Source organism: Ascaphus truei, chromosome 4 (genome assembly GCF_040206685.1).
Source record: "Ascaphus truei isolate aAscTru1 chromosome 4, aAscTru1.hap1, whole genome shotgun sequence".
In the NCBI taxonomy this organism is placed as follows: domain Eukaryota; kingdom Metazoa; phylum Chordata; class Amphibia; order Anura; family Ascaphidae; genus Ascaphus; species Ascaphus truei.
Genome location: NC_134486.1, coordinates 360027452 through 360050350, shown reverse-complemented (window position 1 = coordinate 360050350; position 22899 = coordinate 360027452). Strand labels below are relative to the sequence as shown.

Here is a 22899-nt window from a genome sequence, read left to right as displayed (position 1 = left end):
TAAGTAATAAACATTTGTTTGCACCCAATAATGTTAGAGGCTCACACTTAGTATAGTTGTCAAACATTAGGCCTGTATTATTAAAATAGTGTGTTTTCACAAGGAAGCATGAAGTGTATGTTTTTTGTAAATACATCTATACCAGTTTAGATAGTACTATATATACACACACACACACACACACACACAGTGTGTGTCTGTGTGTGTGTGTGTGCATATATCAATACATACTACATATATATTAGTATCAATTCAGAGATGTTCTTGAAACAAGAACACATAAATGATTAAAGGACAACATTACAATGGCCACCAAAGGTAAGTAATATTTAACACAAAATCCTGCTGTACACGTACAAGAAAGATGTTTGCAGTTAAATAGGTGCTTTTATAATTGCATGAAAATAATATGCACATGCAATGATTACATCAATTAACACACCCAAATGCAATGTTTTGCTGCAAAGTCAATGGCAGCTTCTCTAAACTTAGCAACTGGCTCCTGGTGGACCATTACTGAACAGACGATTAAAACATAAATATTTATAACACTATTCATTAATTAGGAGTGTTAACATTTCCAAAACTTCACGTGTACAAGAACATACTTGAAAGTTTGGAAACAACACAGTCTTCAGCATACATACAATAGTAATTAGATAATCTGAAGTCAACAAAACAAGGCCAAAGACATATTTTCTGAATTATAACATTTATTTTTTTTGTTCCTTTTGCGAGCGAGTAACAGGCCTGCTTGTTGTCTCTTGAATTTTCCTTTTTCTTTTGCCACCAACTTTAGGCACAACAGAGCCACTTTGAGTGGCCTCTGGCACTTCACGGGCAGGGCTTGTGGCCAGTGACTGTTCACCTACGGGGCTTGTGGCCAGTGACTCACCTACAGGGCTTGTGGCCAGTGACTCACCTACAGGGCTTTTGGGCAGTGATTCACCTACAGGGCTTTTGGGCAGCGATTCACCTACAGGGCTTTTGGGCAGCGATTCACCTACAGGGCTTTTGGGCAGCGATTCACCTACAGGGCTTTTGGGCAGCGATTCACCTACAGGGCTTTTGGGCAGCGATTCACCTACAGGGCTTTTGGCCAGTGACTCACCTACAGGGCTTTTGGGTAGTGACTGTTCACAGACAGGGCTTGTGCCCACTGACACATGTGAGCAAGTTGGTAGACACTGCACAAGTGATGGTTGGTCTTTTTCATGTGTGTCTTGTTTTGTTTTTGTCACCTCCTTTGTAGGTGTCTGCTGCTGAATTTGTACAGATGGCAGCGGTAGGATGTCATCAGGAACCTGCACAGCAATGTCTGCTACTTGACCGGTAACATTTGGGCCTGGTGAATGAATATCAGATGAATGTGGTGAAAACTGACCTGCATGAACAGATCCTGGCTGGGAGGTGTTGAATTGTGGTACATTAGTCATTCTCCAGTAATTAGCTTGTGTTTGCTGAACAACTAATGCTTCGAATGAGGTGTTGATTTTTTGCAACTGTTTAGGCACTTCAATGAAGACTCTGTGGAGATGTGCCAATTGTGAAACTGTTTCTTCCTGCAGTGCAATCATCCTTTCCAGCACTGTCATCAGGTCAGAATGGCGACGATTTTCTGCTTCCACAATTTTTCCCTCAGAAGCTACAATTGCATCATATGTGGTATTTGCTGGACGTTTTGGCGGTAAAACAGTTTCAATTGGAACCTCTTCATGGTCACTTGCTTGTATTTGTGTGTCTATGGCGGCGGCGGCGGCATCATCATCATCATCATCATCATCATCATCAAAATCCTCTTCATCATGTTCTACAAATAAATGTACACATTATTAAATGGCATGTTAATCTCTGCTGTGTTACTATGTAATTGTACTGTGTCATAAGTAACAACTAACATGTTTCCATACGTTTTATAACCTCACATTAAAAACTACCTTGACTTAAGAATAATGTTTGGACTCAGTATGAAATATGAGTGAATGAAAACTTGCTGTAAACTCACAACTCCTACATGATAGTTAACATCACTAACACAATACAAGTTGCCTTACACTTCATTTTCACTGACACTAAGTAATCCTATTTAAAGAAGATGTGCAAAACAAATAATGAACATGACAACATAACATATAGAAGAGCACATATTATATGGCCACCAACTGATACACTCACCTTCTAGGTGTGTTGAGCTGGCTGACCCAGGTGAAGACACTTGTTCAGTCTCAGGTGACACATGTCCTTCAGGGGCAACTATATATAACAATAACATAAGTTTTACATTTACATGTGTAAATATTGAACAAACAGTTATTGTATGTTCTGTATTTATGAGTACCTAACAGCATCATTTCCTTAACCCAAAATGTGTGTGTGAAAGTGAACATAAATAGTTGTAATAACAATGTACATGCCTGTGTACTTAGAACTTTTGAGTTCCCTAACATAAAACATACTATGTTCCTGCAGTAATGCGTGAGGATAAATAGATAAAATTTGTACATAAAAATCATATGTTGTGTAGTGATATCAGTATCATAATGTACATAACTATCATGAGATGACCATTCACAATGGTTATCATGAAGGTGGTCATATTGCAAAAAGTGTTGTTTTTGGTAGAGGATATGTGTGGTACATTAATATAAGATGTGGCACACATGAATGTGGCTGTGACTAAACAAGACAACACATGCAGTGTGTGATAATGTGTCGTTGATAGTAGTAGTTCAACTATAGATATGAGTGAACTAATGTGTGACGTACGCTTTGATAAGTAATGAGTTGTTGGGGCATTTAGTAGCTAAAGTGAAGCTTTCAAATGAGTGTGATTAACTTCAGTTGTGCTAGTCAGGTTGTAAGAACGGTATTCCCTTCCCCAAAAAGCCTAATCAGCCACACCTTTCAATTACTTGAAACAGGTGAAAATGGTGTGAACTAAGTTGACCCTAAAATGAGGCTGTAATTAGTGTGTGTGCTGAACCCCACCCCCTCTGTTGAAGTGTATGCTGTGATGAGATATTAATTGCAGCTGCTTTAACACAATGGTAGATGAGCTAAATAGTCGTGTGCAGTTTTTAAGTTATGAAAACAATGACATAAAATATGATACGTGTGCCTCATTATGCTGTCTGTATATGACTTAAAGCAAAAATGGACCTTTTCATAAACAACTATAGATGTGTTAGTGCAAGTGATGTTTGTAGGCCGTTGCATGCAATATATTTGATGCATGCTTAAAATAGGCAGTAATGTCATGTTTGTCGGAGTAAAATAAATAAAATACACAATAATATTATACATATTTCTGTTCTGTACCTGTAGCTAGTAATAATTTCTCATTAACATGTGTTACACATGTGTACTACCCTGTTGTTCCCCATCTTCGCCCACCATCAATTGCTTCCACTGCAGCAATGCATTTTGGGAATTCACATGTAAATGAGCACGCAATGGCACGTGCTATATTAGTTACTGCTTTTAGTAGGACTACAACATATATGTCTATTTTGAGATATATATATATACAGAATCAGACATATACATATATAGATGCAGGTATGCTTATATTGTGAAGACAGTATAAAAAGCAGTGTAAATATGCAAAATAACTGTAAGCAACGACACGCCTAGTACAGTAATATTTCTCATCTGGTGGAAATTGTGAGGGGTAAATTCCTATATCACGGTCACCAGGTAAGCCTTCCACGACGACGGGAAGTAATTTTGCCCGAAGCAGCTCCTCCAATGGACTTAATATGAGACGTTGTGGTGTCGGCCCACCTCCAGTGCCAGTAGCATGCACGCGTTGGTGTTGTATTTTCTTTTTCAATTTGGACCTAATATCATCAAATCTCTTGTGACAATTCCGCTTGTCCCTCACATGATTCCCACACGCATTGACACCAATGACTATTGTGTCCCACATTTCTTTTCTGCTTGCTGAACTTGTCCGCCCTTGAAAAACATATAAAATATATGAGGTAAATGATTAATAATAGAAGCACCAGTTTCCTACACTGCTAGCTGTTCCAAGAGATAGCAAACATGCTGTTTTATGTGTAATATGTGAAGCACATGAGCATTCACTACTAAACCTATACATGTAAGCAAGGTTGCATTCATATTGTATGCAGTTATGGCAAATTGACCGCCTGTGTTTAGTTGTCCTTGTAAGGCATGATAAAAAGCTGTGTTTCCAGACTAATTAACATAGAAAGATATTCTGAACCCATATTTGCATATGAACAAAACTCAGATGACCTAGGATCACATGTATTTGAATAATAAATGTAAAGGTACACTTACCTAGTAAATGTCCATATATACTGTCATAGTGCTCCAGAATGCCAGTGACAAGAGCTGTATTTTCCTGGTCATTGAAGCGAGGATTACGTGGCTTCTCCACACGTTTCTTCCGAGCAGGTTTAGGATCAGAGCTTGGCTGGTGCTGACTGGACTCTCCTTCTTCCAATGGAAGAGCCTCCAAAAGCTGCCCACCAGCAAGCACGCCACCACCATCCACCCCATCAGCAACTGCGCCACCAGCAGCACTCACAGCACCAGCACTCCCACTCCTAGCACCAGCACTCCCACTCCTAGCACCAGCACTCCCACTCCTAGCACCAGCACTCCCACTCCTATCACCAGCACTCCCACTCCCAGCAACAGCACTCCCACTCCCAGCAACAACACTCCCACTCCCAGCAACAGCACTCCCACTCCCAGCAACAGCACTCCCACTCCCAGCAACAGCACTCCCACTCCCAGCAACAACACTCCCACTCCCAGCAACAGCACTCCCACTCCCAGCAACACCACTCGGTGCACCAGCAACATCACTCCCCTGAACAGTACGTTCACTCCGACGCGTACTCGCATGAGTAGCACTCCCACTCCCACCAGCATCACTCTTCCCACGCTTTGCGGGCATACTTCCAGCACTCACAAAAAACAGACAAGAAATGTACAGCCAATCACACGAAACACTTCCACATATAAAACAAGACAAAGATGTAAACAAAACAACAATGGACAAAGCTCACCCAATACACAACAAGTCTCTCCGTCAATATGCAAATGTTCAATCAGCCAGCTCTGTGCGTCTCTCTCTCTCTCACTCCCAACAACACAGAGAATGATTAGCAGTACACGTTGCCTTTAAATATGGCGCGCAATCCAATACATGCTTGTTTCGCCTGATTCAGCAAGATTTGTGATTGGGCAACCTATCAGCACCCCGCCACGCACGCCGATACACCTGTGTGTGATCGGATAATCATCGTGAGAGTGGGCGGATTTGTTTTCGGGTTGATTTTGAATGTATTCGGCACTTACTGCATACGGAGAGGAAAAATCGCCATTAACATGACTAATCGGTAAACTTGCCGATTTCACTTAATCGACGCTTACTGCATGAGGCCCTAAGTTCTTACGCATGCGCAGTTCGCACTAGCGCTGTATGCAATCGTCCGGAATTATTTCTAAGTCCCAACGCATGCGCACTATGACGGAGGGTAGACCGGAGGGCAGTTACTGACATAATTCCTAAGTCCCCGGGCATGCGCTATAGAAATTACCAAGAATCGCGAAAAAATTTCTAAGTGCCCACGCATGCGCAGTACACAAAGATCGTTGAAATAAATTCTAAGTTCTTACGCATGCGCAGTTCGCACTAGCGCTGTATGCAATCGTCTGGAATTATTTCTAAGTCCCAACGCATGCGCACTATGACGGAGGGTAAACCGTCTATAACTCTAAGTTCTTGCGCATGCGCGGTGGCACGATATAATGCGCCATGTACTGGCACAAATATAGAAATGCGTTCTATGTCCTCGCGCATGCGCAATGGAGACGAAAAAGCATGGAAATACACCAAAGTCCCCGCGCATGCGCGACGCGCACGGATTAGAAAGAAAATACTGTCTAAGTCCCTGCACATGCGCATTAGACACTGGATATGGTGATCACAGTTTATGGCTTTAAAAACCCTACGAACAGCCGGTTTATGTTGGGAATATGCCTAAATAAAGGTACAAACAATGGAACTTTCTCTGATAATTCATTTATTGGTGTTTGAGTACTTTGCTGAGTCAGTCTGTGAGTGAGATCAGTGCGCATGTGCAACAGCTGACAGCAATTGATTTTGTAATTAGGGTATTGAAGGTGTATAAAAGGGTTCAGACCTCTCTCCCCCAGTAAAAAAAAAATTTGTCCCTGAAGAAGCTCCTTTGCTGGAGGGAAACGCGCGTTGGACGCGCAATGTTGTCAGTCTCCTACTTGGAGCTGTTTTAATGTAGTGTCTGTAGTCTCCTGGTTCTAACTTTGCAGACCCTAGCAGATAGTCGTTTATTTATTTATTTTCACAGTTTGTGTGCCTGCTTTCTTTGCACTCTATGTGAGGTGCTTTCACAGTTATCTCTGTGTTATTCACCCCAGCACTGCTGTGTCTGGTGGATGTATGTTGCAGTGTCTGTATTATCATTACACTGTATGTGCTAGCTTTATTACCCAGGCACTGGCACTTCAACACACCGAAGCCCTTATTGCAGTGCGTAGCGCTGGTCTAACTAGCAAGGAAGCTCTATCTGTGAACAACTATATATTCTCACTACTGGGTCTCATCGTTGCTCCAGAGGGGTTAACACCCTGACTTCTAGCATCCTCTGTCTTTTGTATCCCACTTATACTAAGTGGACATCTGGGACAGCACGACTCAATAATTAAAGACACGGATGCCAGATATTTCTGATTTAATATATTTTTAATCCACATTACACATTACTTTGGTAATATATGTTTTAAGGTACTTATTAAAAGTTAATTTTTACATTAGTTTGGTGTGCATATAAGTGAATTCTTTTAGGGTGCACATCCATTTTGTGTTTCCCTTCCCCAGCTCTGAGTATGTAGCAATATTCAGGGGCAGGCCTAAGCAACCTTTGAGCATGTTAATCCAAATGGTGGATATGGGTTGGAACACCCCCTGATGTGTGTGAGCCAATCGGTATCCAGCTTTTAGTTGTAATGATTCAAAGCTAGAGACACACCCTGAGGATATTCAAATTGAGACATTCCTAAAATAAGTTTCAATTAGGATGAGGAGTCAGTCAGAGAGGAGATATTGAATAGAGCTGACAGGGAATCGTTCTCTCCCTCTTACCCCACCTGGGTAAGGAGGGAGGAGAGTTATGCTGCCATGAGCAGAATGGCAGAGAAGGAAGAGCAGGCCTATGCTGTGATGCTGTACTATGCTGTGTATGCTGCTCTGCCAATAAAGAACCACAGACAGAAGATGCTGTGTGTGTGTATCACTGGTCCTGGTGTGAGAAGGAGAGAGTGTCAGTAGGGGTCCCTCCTCTGGAGACCCATGAGGATCCCTACTGGCTGGAGGCACTGCACCACCCAGAGAGAACAAGAGTAACGTAACCTGTCCCACGCCACCTCCTGTCCTGGTTCTCCCCACAACACCGTGGAGCCCTCAGCCCTCCTGTTTGCCAGCAGGTCACAGCACCAAGACGTTGTACAGTAACCAGAAGGAGTGTACCCCACCCAATCTCATGTAGGGGGGGGATAAGAGGGTTACATGTAAAAAAAACAAGGGAAAGAATGTCAACTATTCTTGTTATACTGGACACCACACTCTGCCTTAACCACAAATAGGAATTAAAATTACAGTATGTACGTTACAAATTAGAATACTTTCATTCTAATGCATTTATAGGAAGTATGAACAAATGCACTAATAAAGAAAGAAATGATTAGGTATTATTCATACTCCACAAATATATGCAAATATTCCTTTATACAGTATTGGTACCCTTCATTGCACTCTTGACATTATTTTCCATCAATATCCCATCATTTTTTGCATTAGTAATGAGTTATTTAGTTTGGGAAAAATAGAATTCCTCCCTTCCATATGGTCAGATCCACAAAAGGGCGCTAAGCTTTAGCATGCTTTTACTCTCATTCATATGAATCCATTTTGTCGATTATAGGCCATAGAGAGCACTTATGTGTATCAAGCAGTACTAAACCATAAAACACCTTATAGCCCATTCAGGCGAAAATTGTTATGTGATGTCTTTAGGTGCTGTAAAGTGTCCTATGGTTTAATAAAAGCTCAACTCCTGTCTTCAAGCCCCCCGAACAGCTCAGGTTTCAGGACATCCCTATGTCAGCACAGGTGGCTCAATCAGTCCCTGTTTCAACACAGGTGGCTCAATCAGTCCCTGTTTCAACACAGGTTGCTCAATCAGAGGCTGAAGCTGGGATATGCTGAAACCTGACCAGTTGGGGCATCTTGAGGCTGAAGACTGCATATGTGGATTATAGGTACATTACAAGAATAACTGGGCAACTATACAGGCATACCCCGCATTAACGTACGCAATGGGACCGGAGCATGTATGTAAAGCGAAAATGTACTTATAGTGAAGCACTACCTTTTCCCCACTTATCGATGCATGTACTGTACTGCAATCATCATATACGTGCATCACTGATGTAAATAACGCATTTGTAACAGGCTCTATAGTCTCCCCACTTGCGCACAGCTTCGGTACAGGTAGGGAGCCGGTATTGCTGTTTAGGACGTGCTGACAGGCGCATGCGTGAGCTGCCATTTGCCTATTGGGCGATATGTACTTACTCGCGAGTGTACTTAAAGTGAGTGTACTTAAAGCGGGGTATGCCTGTAATAAATACCTTACTCTACTTCTTAAACATGATTAATTAAGGTTTCTATCTATCATGCAATATTGTACATTTTAACACACTGTCCTGTTTGCAATGGCAGAAAGCGTCAAAATCTAAATACATATTTATTGATTGTTCTTTCCTGATTTTTAGGATACATTGGAGGGTTGTATAAAAATGGCAATACAGTAATATAGCCAGTGTATTACTAACTGAATGTTATACTGTACATTGAAGTAAAGTATGAAATTAGTCCATCTGTGTTCAGTTTTCTTCCTCACATTTCTCTATTTACAGAGTTACAATTCTTATTACAGGTTATGTCATCTCAAAATAATTAAATTATACAATTTCATAAATGTAGTTACAGTATACAAGGTGCCAAGACTTCTGAAGTCAATTCTTAAAAAATGTTTAGAAAACATCTGAGAACTTGCAAGTTTGTAATCATTATAATAATTAACTACTATCATGTTGGTTTCCATACAGTATGTAACACTCCTTCCCTACCCCTAAGGGAAACTGCAGGCGGTATGCGCTATGGTGCTACCTGTCAGGCGTAAATGGAGCCTAAGCGTCCGCTCCTGGGGAGCCTGGGATGAATGGGTGCAGCGCCTCCACCTGTGAGGAACCAGTATATCAATACGGTATACCCCAAATAATTACACTCACAATAGGGTATACAATACTCCATTCCTATGGTCCCATAGTATACCCAAAACATAATAATATGTAACAACAATAATAACAACAATAATAACATAATAACAATACAATATGGGGCTTGTTCCCCACAATACTTAGGGTGCCCTGAGCACATAGAACCCAGTGTTCATCAGAGCCTCCCTTGTCCCAAATGTATATGTGAGGGTAGAGCTACCCTCCCCTGTGTATCGTTGGTGCACGTCTACCTTCCTGGTACAGGCCTGTAACCAGGAGATTCTCCCAAGGAAGATGGGGGTCGGGTCCTGCGTCGCGGGGGTCTCCGACACCAAGCCCCTCAGGCCGCCATGCAGTACTGCCTCCATCCGGAGTAACTCAATCACAGTCTGCTGTCCTGCTTCGCTGGAGTATCTCACTACAGGGGTAATCCCTATGCTGTGGTTGTCCCTACAATACTCAGCTACAGTGTGGGACTGCCTGGAGCCTAGGGGTAAGATTCTGGCCTAGTCCAGGAAGCTTGAACAGCTCACCGGACACTACCTCCGCCTTCCACGGCTTCAGGTCAACTGACAATAACAATTCTCTATCCTGTAAAAGAGATTCTCTTCTTAGAACCTTTCCTTCTGGCAGCGCCAACCCCAACATGGTCGTCGCCGTGCTACACACAGTCTATAATACACATGCGATGCCAACCACAGATGGCCGCCACAAATTCCCCCGATCCTCCCGAGCCATGGAATCGGCTCCCTACTATGGTAAGGGAGCACCCTGCTACACATATATGTAGTGACCACATCAATAGAGATAAATGAATATGTCAAAATTCAAGCAACAAGTTATTTGCAGTGTTTTCACAAAAATGTGGATCTGCAGATGGATATTTGTAGGCAGTTTTGACAGTACAAAATGTAGACGAATGCACCTAAAAACTACCAGTGGTTTCCCTTCTCTCTTTTTCTGCAAATGTCATAAATTTCACCCACAGATATATTAGATTAATTTGAGAATGTTAAAACTTTTTATTTGCATATGCAGATAAAAAAATATAGCTGAGCTTTGTCGCTTCAGAACTAGGTACAGTATGCAATGGGCTAAAACTACACTCACTGACTTGACTCTGTCACACACTTACTCTGTCAGGAGCTTGTTGTTTGTGTCCACACGGACACAACCCCACCACCCTCTCCATCATCATCCTTACATCATAACTAAAGATTGAAAATGGCATAATACTTAAATTGTATGTTCCTTTTTGACATCATGTGGAGGCCGACACAAGTCAAGTCCAGTACACAAACTGTTTTGACAACCCCTACTAGTGTGCAACAAGTTCAACCATATCACCTATGTTGGGAATGGGATTAGCACTAGCAGCAATAGTTGACATGTTGACAGGCCACTAGGCCAGCCAAGCAGAAACCAGTGTAACATTTAGGATGGAACATTGCTTGACATTGGCTCAGTTCATGGCTTGTTATATGTAGTATGTCCTACAACCTAACTAGTAGCTACTCTTCCATCTCTCTGTAATGCATAGTTTGGAGGAATAAGATCCTGAATGACTCTAAGAGGCAACACTGAGAAAGCTACAGAAGGACCAAGCTTGGCTTGTAAAAGTTTATCCATGTGGATGGCAGACACCCCATGGTTTATTTGTGAAAACCTTAAAACCTGGTAACAAGTTGTATCTGGTTGATAAAAAGATCTGCTGTTTCATGTGATAAAACTTTCCGAATAAGATGGTTTCTTGTCAAGAAACATAAAAATCCAATCCCACAGTAGATCCATATGAAAACTGTCAACAAAATATGCTTTAACTCTGAGGCAACACTGCAGACACTGCAGGCAGCAGCTGCAGTACTGTAAACTATAAACAATAATCCACTCCAAATAAATAAAAATATGTGATATCAGTGAATAAATGAAAAGTAATATACAGGCATACCCCGCATTAACGTACGCAATGGGACCGGGGCATGTATGTAAAGTGAAAATGTACTTAAAGTGAAGCACTACCTTTTCCCCACTTATCGATGCATTTACAGTACTGCAAGCGTCATATACGGGCATAACTGATGTAAATAAGACATGTGTAACAGGCTCTATAGTCTCCCCGCTTGCTTACAGCTTCGGTACAGGGTATTGCTGTTCAGGACGTGCTGACAGACGCATGCGTGAGCTGTCATTTGCCTATTGAGCGATGTGTACTTTCTCGCGAGTGTACTTAAAGTGAGTGTCCTTAAAGCGGGGTATGCCTGTACTCCTTCACTCGAAACCCTGGAACAGGATATGTTTCCAATATCCTCCATAGACGGAACCCAAGAAAATCAGAGGAGCGGGGGTCGTATCCCCAAAGGAGAGAAGAAAAAATGGACATACTGTAGAACAGTACTGTATGACAGTTTAGGGCTGGGTTATGATTATACTCATAAATATATGATATGTATTGTATGGGCATTTCCAAAACTGTGGCAAAAAAAGTAGTGGAATGTGGGTGGATGCACACTCAGTTCAGCAGGAGGAGAAGAGAGACCAAGATAGTGCAGATGGTACATATAAAACCATACATTTATCACAAAACAACCCCCCTGCATTAAAGGCCTACATCAGGGTGATCCATTTAAAACATTTTTAGGAAACAAATAACCGCCGTGACTCCTGGGAGCCGGATGAGTCCCTCTCTCACCCACTCCAAGTCTCCACTGCTGCCGATGTCATCACTTCCAGTTTCCAAAAGTGAAGTGACCGGATGACGCGGCTGTTATTCCTCTCAACACTTCTCCTCCGATCAGGATCAGCTGTATCTCTGAATGCCAGACTCAACTTGTTTCACTGTTGCTTCCTCAGGAGCCATCAATCAGAGTTGACACCTGAGGAAGCGAAATGTATTTATTTATTTATTTATAAAAATGTTTTACCAGGAAGTAATACATTGAGAGTTACTTCTCGTTTTCAAGTATGTCCTGGGCATAGTTAATATGACAAATAATACATGGTTACAAATACAGTTACATAAATGAACAGGGTATACATTATATACAATACATTGCATGCACAGTGAGAGAAGATGTATATTATAGGCTTATGTAACAATTACAGACCAGATTAAAATTTGAGACAGCCTTAGTTTTGAAAGAGCTTAAACTGGTGGTGGATGTGAGAGTCTCTGGTAGGTTGTTCCAGTTTTGGGGTGCACAGTTAGAGAAGGAGGAGCGGCCGGATACTTTGTTGAGCCTTGGGACCATGAACAGTCTTTTGGAGTCAGATCTCAGATGATAAGTGCCTGCATGTGGTAGGGGTGAGGAGCTTGTTCAGATAGCTGGGTAGCTTGCCCATAAAGAATTTAAAGGCAAGACAGGAAAGGTGAACTTAGGGAGGATTTGTTCCTGTAAAGTACCCCTAGTTTGGCATAGGTCTTGATTGTCAGGGTATCAATGTGCATCCCGAATGTTAAGTGGGAGTCAAGCCATATGCCCATGTATTTAAAACTAGTAACAGGAGTTAGGGTGGTGTTAGGGTTGGTTCTAATGTGGAGCTCAGTCGCTGGGAGCTTTAAAAATTTAGTCTTGGTCCCAAATATCATTGTTATAGTCTTGTCAGTGTTTAAAAACAGTTTGTTTTGGGAAATCCAGTTTTCGAGTCTCAAAAAGTCAGACTGAAGTATGTGCTAAAGCTAAACTAGTTGAGGCTGTTATTCAGAGAAACAGCTGATCCTGATCGGAGGAGGTGTTGAGAGGAACGCCAGCCACGTCATCTAGTCACCTGACTTTCGGAAAACCGGAAGTGATTGGATTGGACTGGAAAGAACTTTGAATGACATTGTATTAGGACGGACTGCACCTTTAAAGTTTCATTGTAATTGCTATACATTAGGAAGCAGAACTAAAAAAGATTCATGCAAATAAATGCAAATACAGTCATTATTTATTATTCATGGAATAATCCAGCTCTGACACTTTCTAATACAGTATGTAAACGAAACTACTTGGCACAATGGTGCTCATTTAGATTTCAGGTAAAAACCATTATTATCTGTAAATGAGATTTGTATTTGGACATTAAGTTGATCAACCATTGTCTTTACAGTGAGATGTGTAGAACATAAAAGGAACATTGAGAAGGGTTACAGTCACAACAATTTATCTAATCATTTTGTTAAAAATTAATAATATGTATCTCAAAAGACTAGTTTGAAAAGGAATTGGAGTAGTTCAAACTAACAAGAGAAAGTATTGTGAAGACTGACGCTCAATATCAGTGTAGACTCTTTCAAGTAAAATTGTAGAAATGAATAAAGATAGGAACTTGACATAAATCCATAACATCATGTATGTGATAAAGAATTAAGGGGGGGGGGCAAAAGAAAGGACCTAGTGGTCAGTCAGCCAGACTACCGCAGATATGGTCCACAAGCACACCCCACTTAACAAACACACTTCCCCATATAGGGTCCAAGGTAAGAATATAAGGGGTATAGCCCATTACCTGCCCTCGGGGGTACATTGAAGTCCAGAAGACATCTGTAAGGTAGTTCCACTGCGTGTAATCCTGGTGAAGTAAGCAGCATAAACAGGAAGAGCAAAGGAGCACTGCTGGCAAGAAGATCCTGAGGAAAAAAATCCTATAGGAAAAAATTAAGTGAAAATACAAATATAGAAATGAAACCTGGTGCATGTGTACATAAATAATGTGAATTAAACAAAATCAATGTTTATATTCCATAAAAGGATATGGGTGACTGAAATGAGTGGAGTCCTTTCTTCCAGACGTTGAATGGTTAATGAACAGAAACCATTCAACGTCTGGAAGAAAGGAGTCCACTCATTTCAGTCACCCATATCCTTTTATGGAATATACACATTTATTTTGTTTAATTCACATTATTTATGTACACATGCGCCAGGTTTAATTTCTATATTTGTATTTTCATGTTGTTTTTGGGTAACTTTTGAGATAGTTCCCTTAGTAGAATCACCAGGCTGCTTTTTTGTGCACTGTACTATTTCACATTTGGTCTAGCGTTGGTTTTAGTACTCTTGTTTTGCCAGGAAAAAATAAAGGCCACGACTCCAGACTAAAAACTGAGGGTATTTATTCCATAGACTCACATGGACAAAAAACACAGCCCACGCACCAACGCGTTTCATCCCGTGGGACTTTATCAAGGTGATAAAGATCAAATAAGATCAAATAAAGATCAAATAAGATCATATAAAAAAAGCTTACTATCGTCAGAAAGAACCGAATTACTTGCTAATAAAAAAGAAGAAACAACGGACATATAATCAGATTTATTGGCAAGTTTAGTAGTCAATCACAAGAGCTCAGACAGATTTTACAACAACATTGGCATGTTCTACAGGAGGATCAGGATTTGTGCAAAATCCTCCCGATCACCCCAAGTATGTGCTGGAAACGTAATGGGAACATCAAGGATAGACTTGTACATAGTCATTTCCAGTTCAAACCTAGGAAAACCTGGTTGGGAGAAAAACCAATTGGTTATTTCAAATGTACAAGATGTAAAGCATGCCCTTTCATGAGAACTGCTAAATCCTTCATGAACCTCACACAAACACAGACTTATCAAATAAAAGATTTTATCAACTGTCAAACCTGTGGGGTCATATACCTAATGACTTGTGAATGCGGGATGAGATATGTAGGTAAAACACATAGACCCTTCAGAACTCGTGTACTTGAACATATTGGAAATGCCAGAAACTCGGTTGACACACCTCTAGCCAGACACATTATTGAATTTCACCAAGGGAATTCAAATGTGATGAGCTTTACCGCCATTGAACATGTACAGCGAAATCCACGGGGGGGTGACTGGGATAAAATACTCCTCCAGCGGGAATGTCGATGGATATTCCTACTGCAGACCCAGTCATCCTTTGGCCTCAATGAAGGTTTTTTGTACTCAGCTTACCTACAATAACACAACAATTGTTAGTGGATAACTTTTAAGCAATTGGATAACTACATTTTAATATTCCTTCCATTTAGGGAGATAAGAACAACGCATAATGTGGGTATACAGGGTATACAGCTTGTAATAAATCAAGATCCGTATTGACCTTAAGGGCGGATCATATAAAGGTGCACACATTCCTACACCTATACATTTCTCCAATACATTTAATACTCCAAACACAAAACTTTATGGGGTTACAAACCTTTATTCACTAACTAACAACATACAATGATATCAAATGAATGCTGAAACAAAGTAGGGAATATCACAATGATTTTTAATCTAAACAATATGTCTGTGACACTGTGTCATTAAAGTTTACCAGACTAGATAGGGTTAATGTATTACAGCTCGTAATGATATGAAGCACTAATCCCAATTAGCCAATAGCAGCGTAATATCCTCTTCAAATAGCCTTGTCTAAGGCTTGAGAAGCAAACTCCTCCCCCTGGTGAAGCGCGTGAACCGCCCGAAACATATGTTGGGTTAATGTGGACGCCACGAGAGTGACGTCATCAAGGAGAGGCGGCACACGCGGCTGATGCGGTTCTACACTGGGATAAACACGGCTTGTATATTTTCTCCCTTCTGCTTGGGTTCGCTGTAACCCGTTCTGGCGCGGGCACTGGTCCCAGCGTATGTTTGTGACCTATATGGCTACTTGGTTTATGTACTGCAAACGTGGTTATTCTGTTATGAACAGTTAAATAACAGTTTATACTAAACTGCAGAACTGGCCAGCAGACCCCCGATACTCCTGAGGAAAATGGCTCCGAATGAGGATCCAGAGGCTTTTTTTACTAACATTTGAAAGAGTTGCCGAAGCTCAGGGCTGGGCTGCAGATCGCTGGGCAACTGCTTTGGCCCCGCTCCTCATAGGTGAAGCCCAGGCCTCATATCAGGGCCTCCCTACAGATCAGGCAATGGACTACCGCCAAGTAAAAGCCGCCATACTGGATCGCTTAGGTCTGACCCCAGAGACCTACCGGCAGCAGTTCCGGAACATGAAGTACACCGCTAAGATGAGACCCCGGGTCCTCGCTCAGCGATTATTGGACTTGTGTACGCGCTGGATACAACCCGAAGACTGCACTAAGGAGGCAATTCTTGAGCAGGTGGTTTTGGAACAATTTCTACAAGTAATACCCCCTCCCGCATGCTCGTGGGTAAAACGCCACGCTGCTGAAACCCTAGCTTTGGCGGTCCGACTCGTGGAGAACTTCCTTGGGGCTGAGCAGCAGGAGAGTGTCCTGGACCCGACTCCACCGGCACTTGAGGACGCACAAAGAGGGAGGTCGGATCAATGGGGAACCTACGGCTCGTCAAGGAACCGCCAAGTCCAAAGGAAGGAGCAGTCGTTCCAGCAAGGACGGAGTCCAAATGCTGGTCCCCGCAGAGACCCTCATCTCCTTCCGGATGTCGGCTCGTCGCAAAGAGAGAGGAACTTCCGAGGACGTCGCCCACAGGACCCACCAGATGCCTGGTCTCCAGTAACCGGTCCAGCGGTGCGCTATCCACAGCCCCCTCCTGCGAGGGAACCCTCTCCATGTTCTGCCTGCGGAGAACAAGGCCACCGGTATGTGGACTGTCCACTGATGGATTGTTCATTCAGCAGAACCGTCTCCTTGGCTTTTTCTGGGGAAAATTACAAGCCCTGGCTACTTCCAGCCCTGATTGGGGGAAAAAACATCCAGGCCCTTGTAGATTCGGGCTCTGGGAAAACTCTGGTCCTCCAGGAACTGTTACCGCCCAACGTGTGTTCTTTTGACTCCCCATGGAGCATAGAATGTATACACGGTGATGTAAAACCTTATCCGACGGCCAAAATCCGGCTACAGGTAAAAAGTTAGGAGGCTTACCTCGAAGTAGGAGTCGCTCCTGGGCTACCTGCCCCCGCTGTGCTCGGTCGGGACTGGCCTTTCTTTGCGGACCTAATGGCCCCAGTCTTTCACGAGGAACCTCCTTCTGGGGCTCAGGAGAACTCTGGAAAACTGTTCCCCTTCTCGGCAGACCTTTTTCCCAGTAGACACCGGGTTCAAAAGACTCGGAAGCAAAGACGCTTGGACAAACAGGACTGGTTGCAGAAATCTGGGTCTCAAGGTGACCATTCTAGTAGTCAGAGGTCACAAGTGATGGCTGGGGATGGCCAAAGGGAGGGGGATATGGACCCTGGAGATTTACCAGACATGTACCTCCCTGACTTTCACCAGAAGCAAAGGGAAGACCCAGTCCTTGCGAGACAGTATGACAAGGTGGTGAAAATTGATGAACAGATTTTAGATGCACAGGGGGTGATAGTATTCCCCCATTTTGAGCTATCAAAGGATATCCTATATAGGGTGAATAGGCAGACACAAACAGGGGAGGTCACCAGACAGATATTGGTTCCCAAGGCGTTTGTTAAATCTGTGTTCACTGTAGCCCATACTGTCCCTTGGGGTGGTCACCTGGGCAGGGATAAAACATTGGACCGTATTTCATCCCGATTCTATTGGCCAGGGATGCATAGTGATATTACTAAGCTATGTGCAGCATGTCCGGAGTGCCAGCTAACTAGTCCAAAAGGACAAAAACCAGCCCCTTTGGTTCCTCTACCCTTGGTGTCAGTTCCCCTTGAGAGGATTGGGGTAGACTTGGTAGGACCTCTAGAACCTTCTGCGAAAGGACACAGGTTTATCCTTGTAATAGTGGACTATGCAACAAGGTATCCTGAGGCGTGCCCCCTGAGAACAGCAACGGCGAAGTAAGTAGCCAACAAGTTGTTGGAACTGTTCTCACGGGTTAGACTTCCCCAGGTTATGTTGACAGACCAAGGTACAAATTTCATGGCTAAACTGATGCAGGATGTCTTAAAGTTACTAGAGGTCAAGTCTGTTCGGACATCGGTCTACCATCCACAGACTGATGGATTGGTGGAAAGATTTAACCGAACTCTAAAAGGGATGCTGAGGAAATTTGTAGACTCAGAAAAGAGAGCCAGGGATGAACTTCTCCCTTTTCTGCTGTTTGCAGTGCGGGAAGTTCCCCAGGCCTCCACGGGATTCTCTCCATTTGAATTGCTCTATGGCCGCCAACCGCGGGGTATCCTAGACCTCCTAAAGGAGTCCTGGGAGGAACAGCAGTCCCCTTCTAAGAATACCCTGCAATATGTACTAGACCTTAGGAAGCACCTAGATGTGGTCGGCCATTTTGCCAGGGAGAATCTTAGATCAGCCCAGGACAGTCAGGAGAGACATTACAATCAGAATTCTCGCATGAGAGTGTTTCACCAAGGAGACCAGGTGATGTTATTGTTACCCAGTTGCGAGAGTAAACTCCTGGCCAAATGGCAGGGCCCATTCGAAGTACTCCGCCGTACGGGTGATGTGGATTACGAGATCGCTAAACCAGGGTCCAGGAAGTGTAAACAAATTTACCATGTGAACTGGCTGAAACCCTGGAAGATGCAGCGGTCTCTATTCATCCACCCGGTGGAGGAGGAAACGGACTTGGGTCCTCAGCCTCCACGGGAGAACATCGTGAGTGACGATAAAATCCCAATGGGTAAACAGTTGTCCTCTGAACAAAAAGGGGACTTGTTAGCAATAATTACACAATTCCATGATGTTTTTTCTGACTTACCAGGACAAACTAACTTAATTTCCCATGCAATCGAGACAGCACCTGGGGTAAAAGTACGTTCCCGTCCTTATAGGTTGCCTGAAAGTCGTAGGGCTGTGATAGAGAAGGAGGTACAATAAATGTTACACTTAGGAGTGATTGAGGAATCATGCAGAGAGTGGTGTAGTCCACTAGTTATGGTCCCGAAACCCGATGGGAAGGTAAGATTTTGTGTGGACCTCCGAAAGGTCAATGTGGTATCCAAGTTTGACGCATATCCGATGCCAAGGGTGGACGAATTTATTGACGCCCTTGGTAACGCGGAATATATATTCACGTTGGACTTGACAAAAGGATACTGGCAAATACCCTTAGAGGAAAAGTCCAAATGCAAAACAGCCTTTGCCACTCCCATGGGTTTATACCAGTTTGTGACAATGCCATTTGGACTGCATGTAGCCCCAGCCACATTTCAGAGACTCATGGATAAGGTACTGAGGCCCTATAGGACTTATGCCGCAGCCTACCTAGATGACATTGTCATTTATAGTAAACACTGGTGGGCCCATCTAAATAGGCTAAAAGCGGTCCTCAAATCTCTAAGAGAGGCAGGGCTCACAGCCAACCCTAAGAAATGTGCCTTGGGTAAAGCGGAAACCAAATATTTAGGGTATGCAGTGGGAGGTGGAAAAGTAAGGCCACTAGCCGACAAGGTAGCTGCTCTGAAAGAAGTTCCGACCCCCCAAACAAAAACGCAGGTATGCTCTCTGCTTGGTTTAGCAGGGTACTACGGCGGTTCATCCCCAACTATTCAGAAGTGACAGCCACTTTAACGAACCTCACAAAAAAGTGTGCCCCTACACAAGTGGTGTGGTCAAGGGATTGTCAGTGAGCCTTTGTGGACATAAAAAGGTGTCTATCAGAGGGTCCCATCCTTAGAAGCCCAGACTTCAACAGCCCTTTTATAGTGCAAACAGATGCATCAGAGATAGGGCTAGGGGCAGTGTTGTCACAACAGTTTCAGGGAGTTGAACATCCTATCCTTTTCCTGAGTAGGAAATTGTTCCCAAGGAAAAAAATTACTCAGTGATTGAGAAAGAGTGCCTCGCAGTAAAGTGGGCAATCGAGGCTTTGAGGCATTACCTGGCAGGTGTCCATTTTACTTTGGTGACAGATCATGCTCCACTGAAATGGTTAAATAGCATGAAGGATTCCAATGCTAGATTGACTAGGTGGTATATGGCCCTCCAACCCTTCTCATTTGAGATTCAGCATAGGCCGGGAAAAGAGAACGCACATGCTGACTTCTTTTCTAGAGAAGGGGTGGATGGTCGGGCTTCAGCCGTGCGTAGCCCCAGCCACACGCTAACAGGGGAGGAATGTGACAGGGTAAATAAAAGCCACCAGTTATATGCCTGGAAAACCTATGTCTAGTCTGCAGTGCAGCACTGACTAGGTTAAACTTCAGCTGGGAATCTCAGGACAATTAATTGGATCCCAGCTGCCTAATCAAGGTATGTTAAAACCCAGGTTGTAGACACATGGAGCTTGCTGTTGATGAGAGAGGAGTAAGCTGCTAAAGTGATTCCTGAAAACAAGGTCTGAGTAGCAAAGTAGTGAAACTGTGAACTGTCTGTCCCCTGCATAGAAAAAGGGTAGCTGCATATATATAAACTGTCTGCTAAAGAGAAACTGTTTTGTTCGGTTTGCTGAAGGAAAAGCCATTTTCGTTTGTTGCTGAAAAAGAGCTATTTTTGTTTTGTGTGCTGTATATTTTTCAAGGCAAAATAAAACAGCCTTGTCAAGAAACCCACGTGTGTAGTTGCATGTACCCTGCAACATACACCTTACGAACTTTTGGTTACCCTGTACTGCCCTATTTTTTCCCTATACGGGCAATTCCATTATTTATTTTGTGCAGGGATAGTGTGTACTCTCTAAGCGCTATTTTTAACATTAGCCACTAGTTTATGAGTGTTTTTGGGGGGTATATGTCAGCTTATGTATTGCATTTGTTTTGTGTCTGTTGCAACCTCAAGTTGTCTTGAACAGATCTATATGCTACAGTGAATTCAACAGAGTTCACCATATTCTGACATTGCATTATTTCATGTTGCTGACACTGTTTGGACCTGTGATCAGTATTCAATTGCATTTATGCATCTTGATTATATACTATTTGACAACTAATACCGCAGAGCTACGGAGACCGCAGGGGAGGAAAGGTAATTATCTGTCTACAGATATCACTGTAGTAATTCAATCAGATTACCCTCTCTTTCCTCTCCCCCGCTCTCACATGGGGATTTTAACAATATTTTTTTAACTATTAAGTGTAATAAGATTTATGTCATAAACTTTTTTTGTTTTTTCATCATTCTCAATATCCTGATAGGGATTTGAATCTTTTGGCATTAAGGAGTATCATATCACTACTTAGGTAACAAGTGCATACCAGTGGGGTGCTTTTCACTCAATACTCTTTTGAGTTCTCTTTGTTATACATTCATTAACTGTAATTCTTCTTTCGTTATTTACCTAACCACCTGTGGCTGTGGACACCAATATGTGGGTCAGATCACCAGGTGTCTAAAGATCAGGATGATGGAACATCTCAGACTTACAGTATAACAAAGGGGGGCCTTAATCACCCGGTCCCTAAGCATTTCTCTGGTTGCTCAAGAGGTGGTATAGAGAATTTCAAGTTTCAGGACATCGAATCTGTTCCACCTTTACCCAGGGGGGTAATAGAACTAAAATGTTTGAAAGACGTGAGGCTTTCTGGATCTTCACATGGGGACCAGAATGCCTTACTTATGGGATGAATATAGACTGGGATCTCACCCATTTTCTTTAATCTTCTGATAGATTGGATGCTGTAGTGATGCTGATAATATTTATATTATGTTTAAGATTATCCTGAAATAGTTTGGATACTACAGAATTTTTTAGGTAGATTCTGGTAACGTCACTACTTGTTCATTGCCCCAGGGTATTGGGGGGTCTATTGTAGGCTTCATCATCTTTGGAAGGCTGATTGTTGATCTGTCAACGGTCTACACATGTATAGCTCTTGATAATTATATATTAGAAAATAATTTTCTTTGATTTATTGATCTGTTTAGTAATGGATCTCTATATATTTTTATATATTACATGTAGTCTTAGTATTATCTCTCTTTTATGGTCTTTTCATTGAAGCTGTACATGTGTTCACTCCACATTTCAACTGCATTTGTGCTACATATCCTTTGGGTATTTCATTTTAACATTAAGGGCCTCATGCAGTAAGCGTCAAGGCACTTATTGACCACTTATCGGCCAAAATTATCAACCGAGGTACCCCATCTGGCATGGTCACCTGCATCCCTGCACCCAGGAGCAGATCCTCAGGTCGGACCAGAGTAAAAGAGGTCCCAGAAAGGAGCAAACTGGCTGCTTGGCGATGCCTGATGGTCACATGGCGCAGATGCCTGAGCCAGACATCATTAGATTGTAACCTGACTGGCGCAATTGGATGTCCCTCCATCTCCGCTGCTGTTCCGATGGCTGCAGGTGTAGATTTCCCAGTCTCAGTCTTTGGTTGGGCTGGCTGGATGGCTGCACTCTGCTCCTCCGTGTGTGCCCATCACACAGCAGCGACTGGCCTTGCAACTGGAGAACTTTGCCCCTGATGGGGATTACTGGACTTTGTCTTGTCCAGACAGTCAGTTCTGAGATATCCCATTTTATTGCATTGATAGCACCTCTGTTCATGGTTAAACTCTGCGGTCTTGGAGGTACCCCCCTCAGCAGCTGATTTAGGCTTCCATTGTGGAGTGCTTTTGGTCACCCGAGCCAGACTGGCTGTTTCCTGGGCAGACCCTGTCTTGCAGGACAAAGCACAACTGGTAACAAAGTCATCAGCCAAGTTGGCTGCAGCATGGTATGTTGCTGGTTTGCGGTCAAAGATCCAG

The 22899-nt window shown here is 42.9% G+C and overlaps 1 protein-coding gene across 1 annotated transcript in view; it reads right to left on the bottom strand.

Annotated features, from left to right (window-relative positions):
• The window catches only part of LOC142492416 (uncharacterized), a 33193-nt gene extending 10721 nt beyond the window's left edge, over positions 1–22472 (bottom strand). Inside the window, exons 1-4 of the mRNA XM_075595058.1 lie at positions 22287–22472; positions 13849–13969; positions 2176–2253; positions 1008–1810 (exon numbers count right to left, since the gene is read on the bottom strand). Coding sequence (XP_075451173.1) covers positions 1008–1810; positions 2176–2253; positions 13849–13969; positions 22287–22472 — 1188 coding nt within the window. The remainder of the gene's footprint in view (positions 1–1007; positions 1811–2175; positions 2254–13848; positions 13970–22286) is intronic.
• Between the last annotated feature and the right edge of the window lie 427 nt (positions 22473–22899).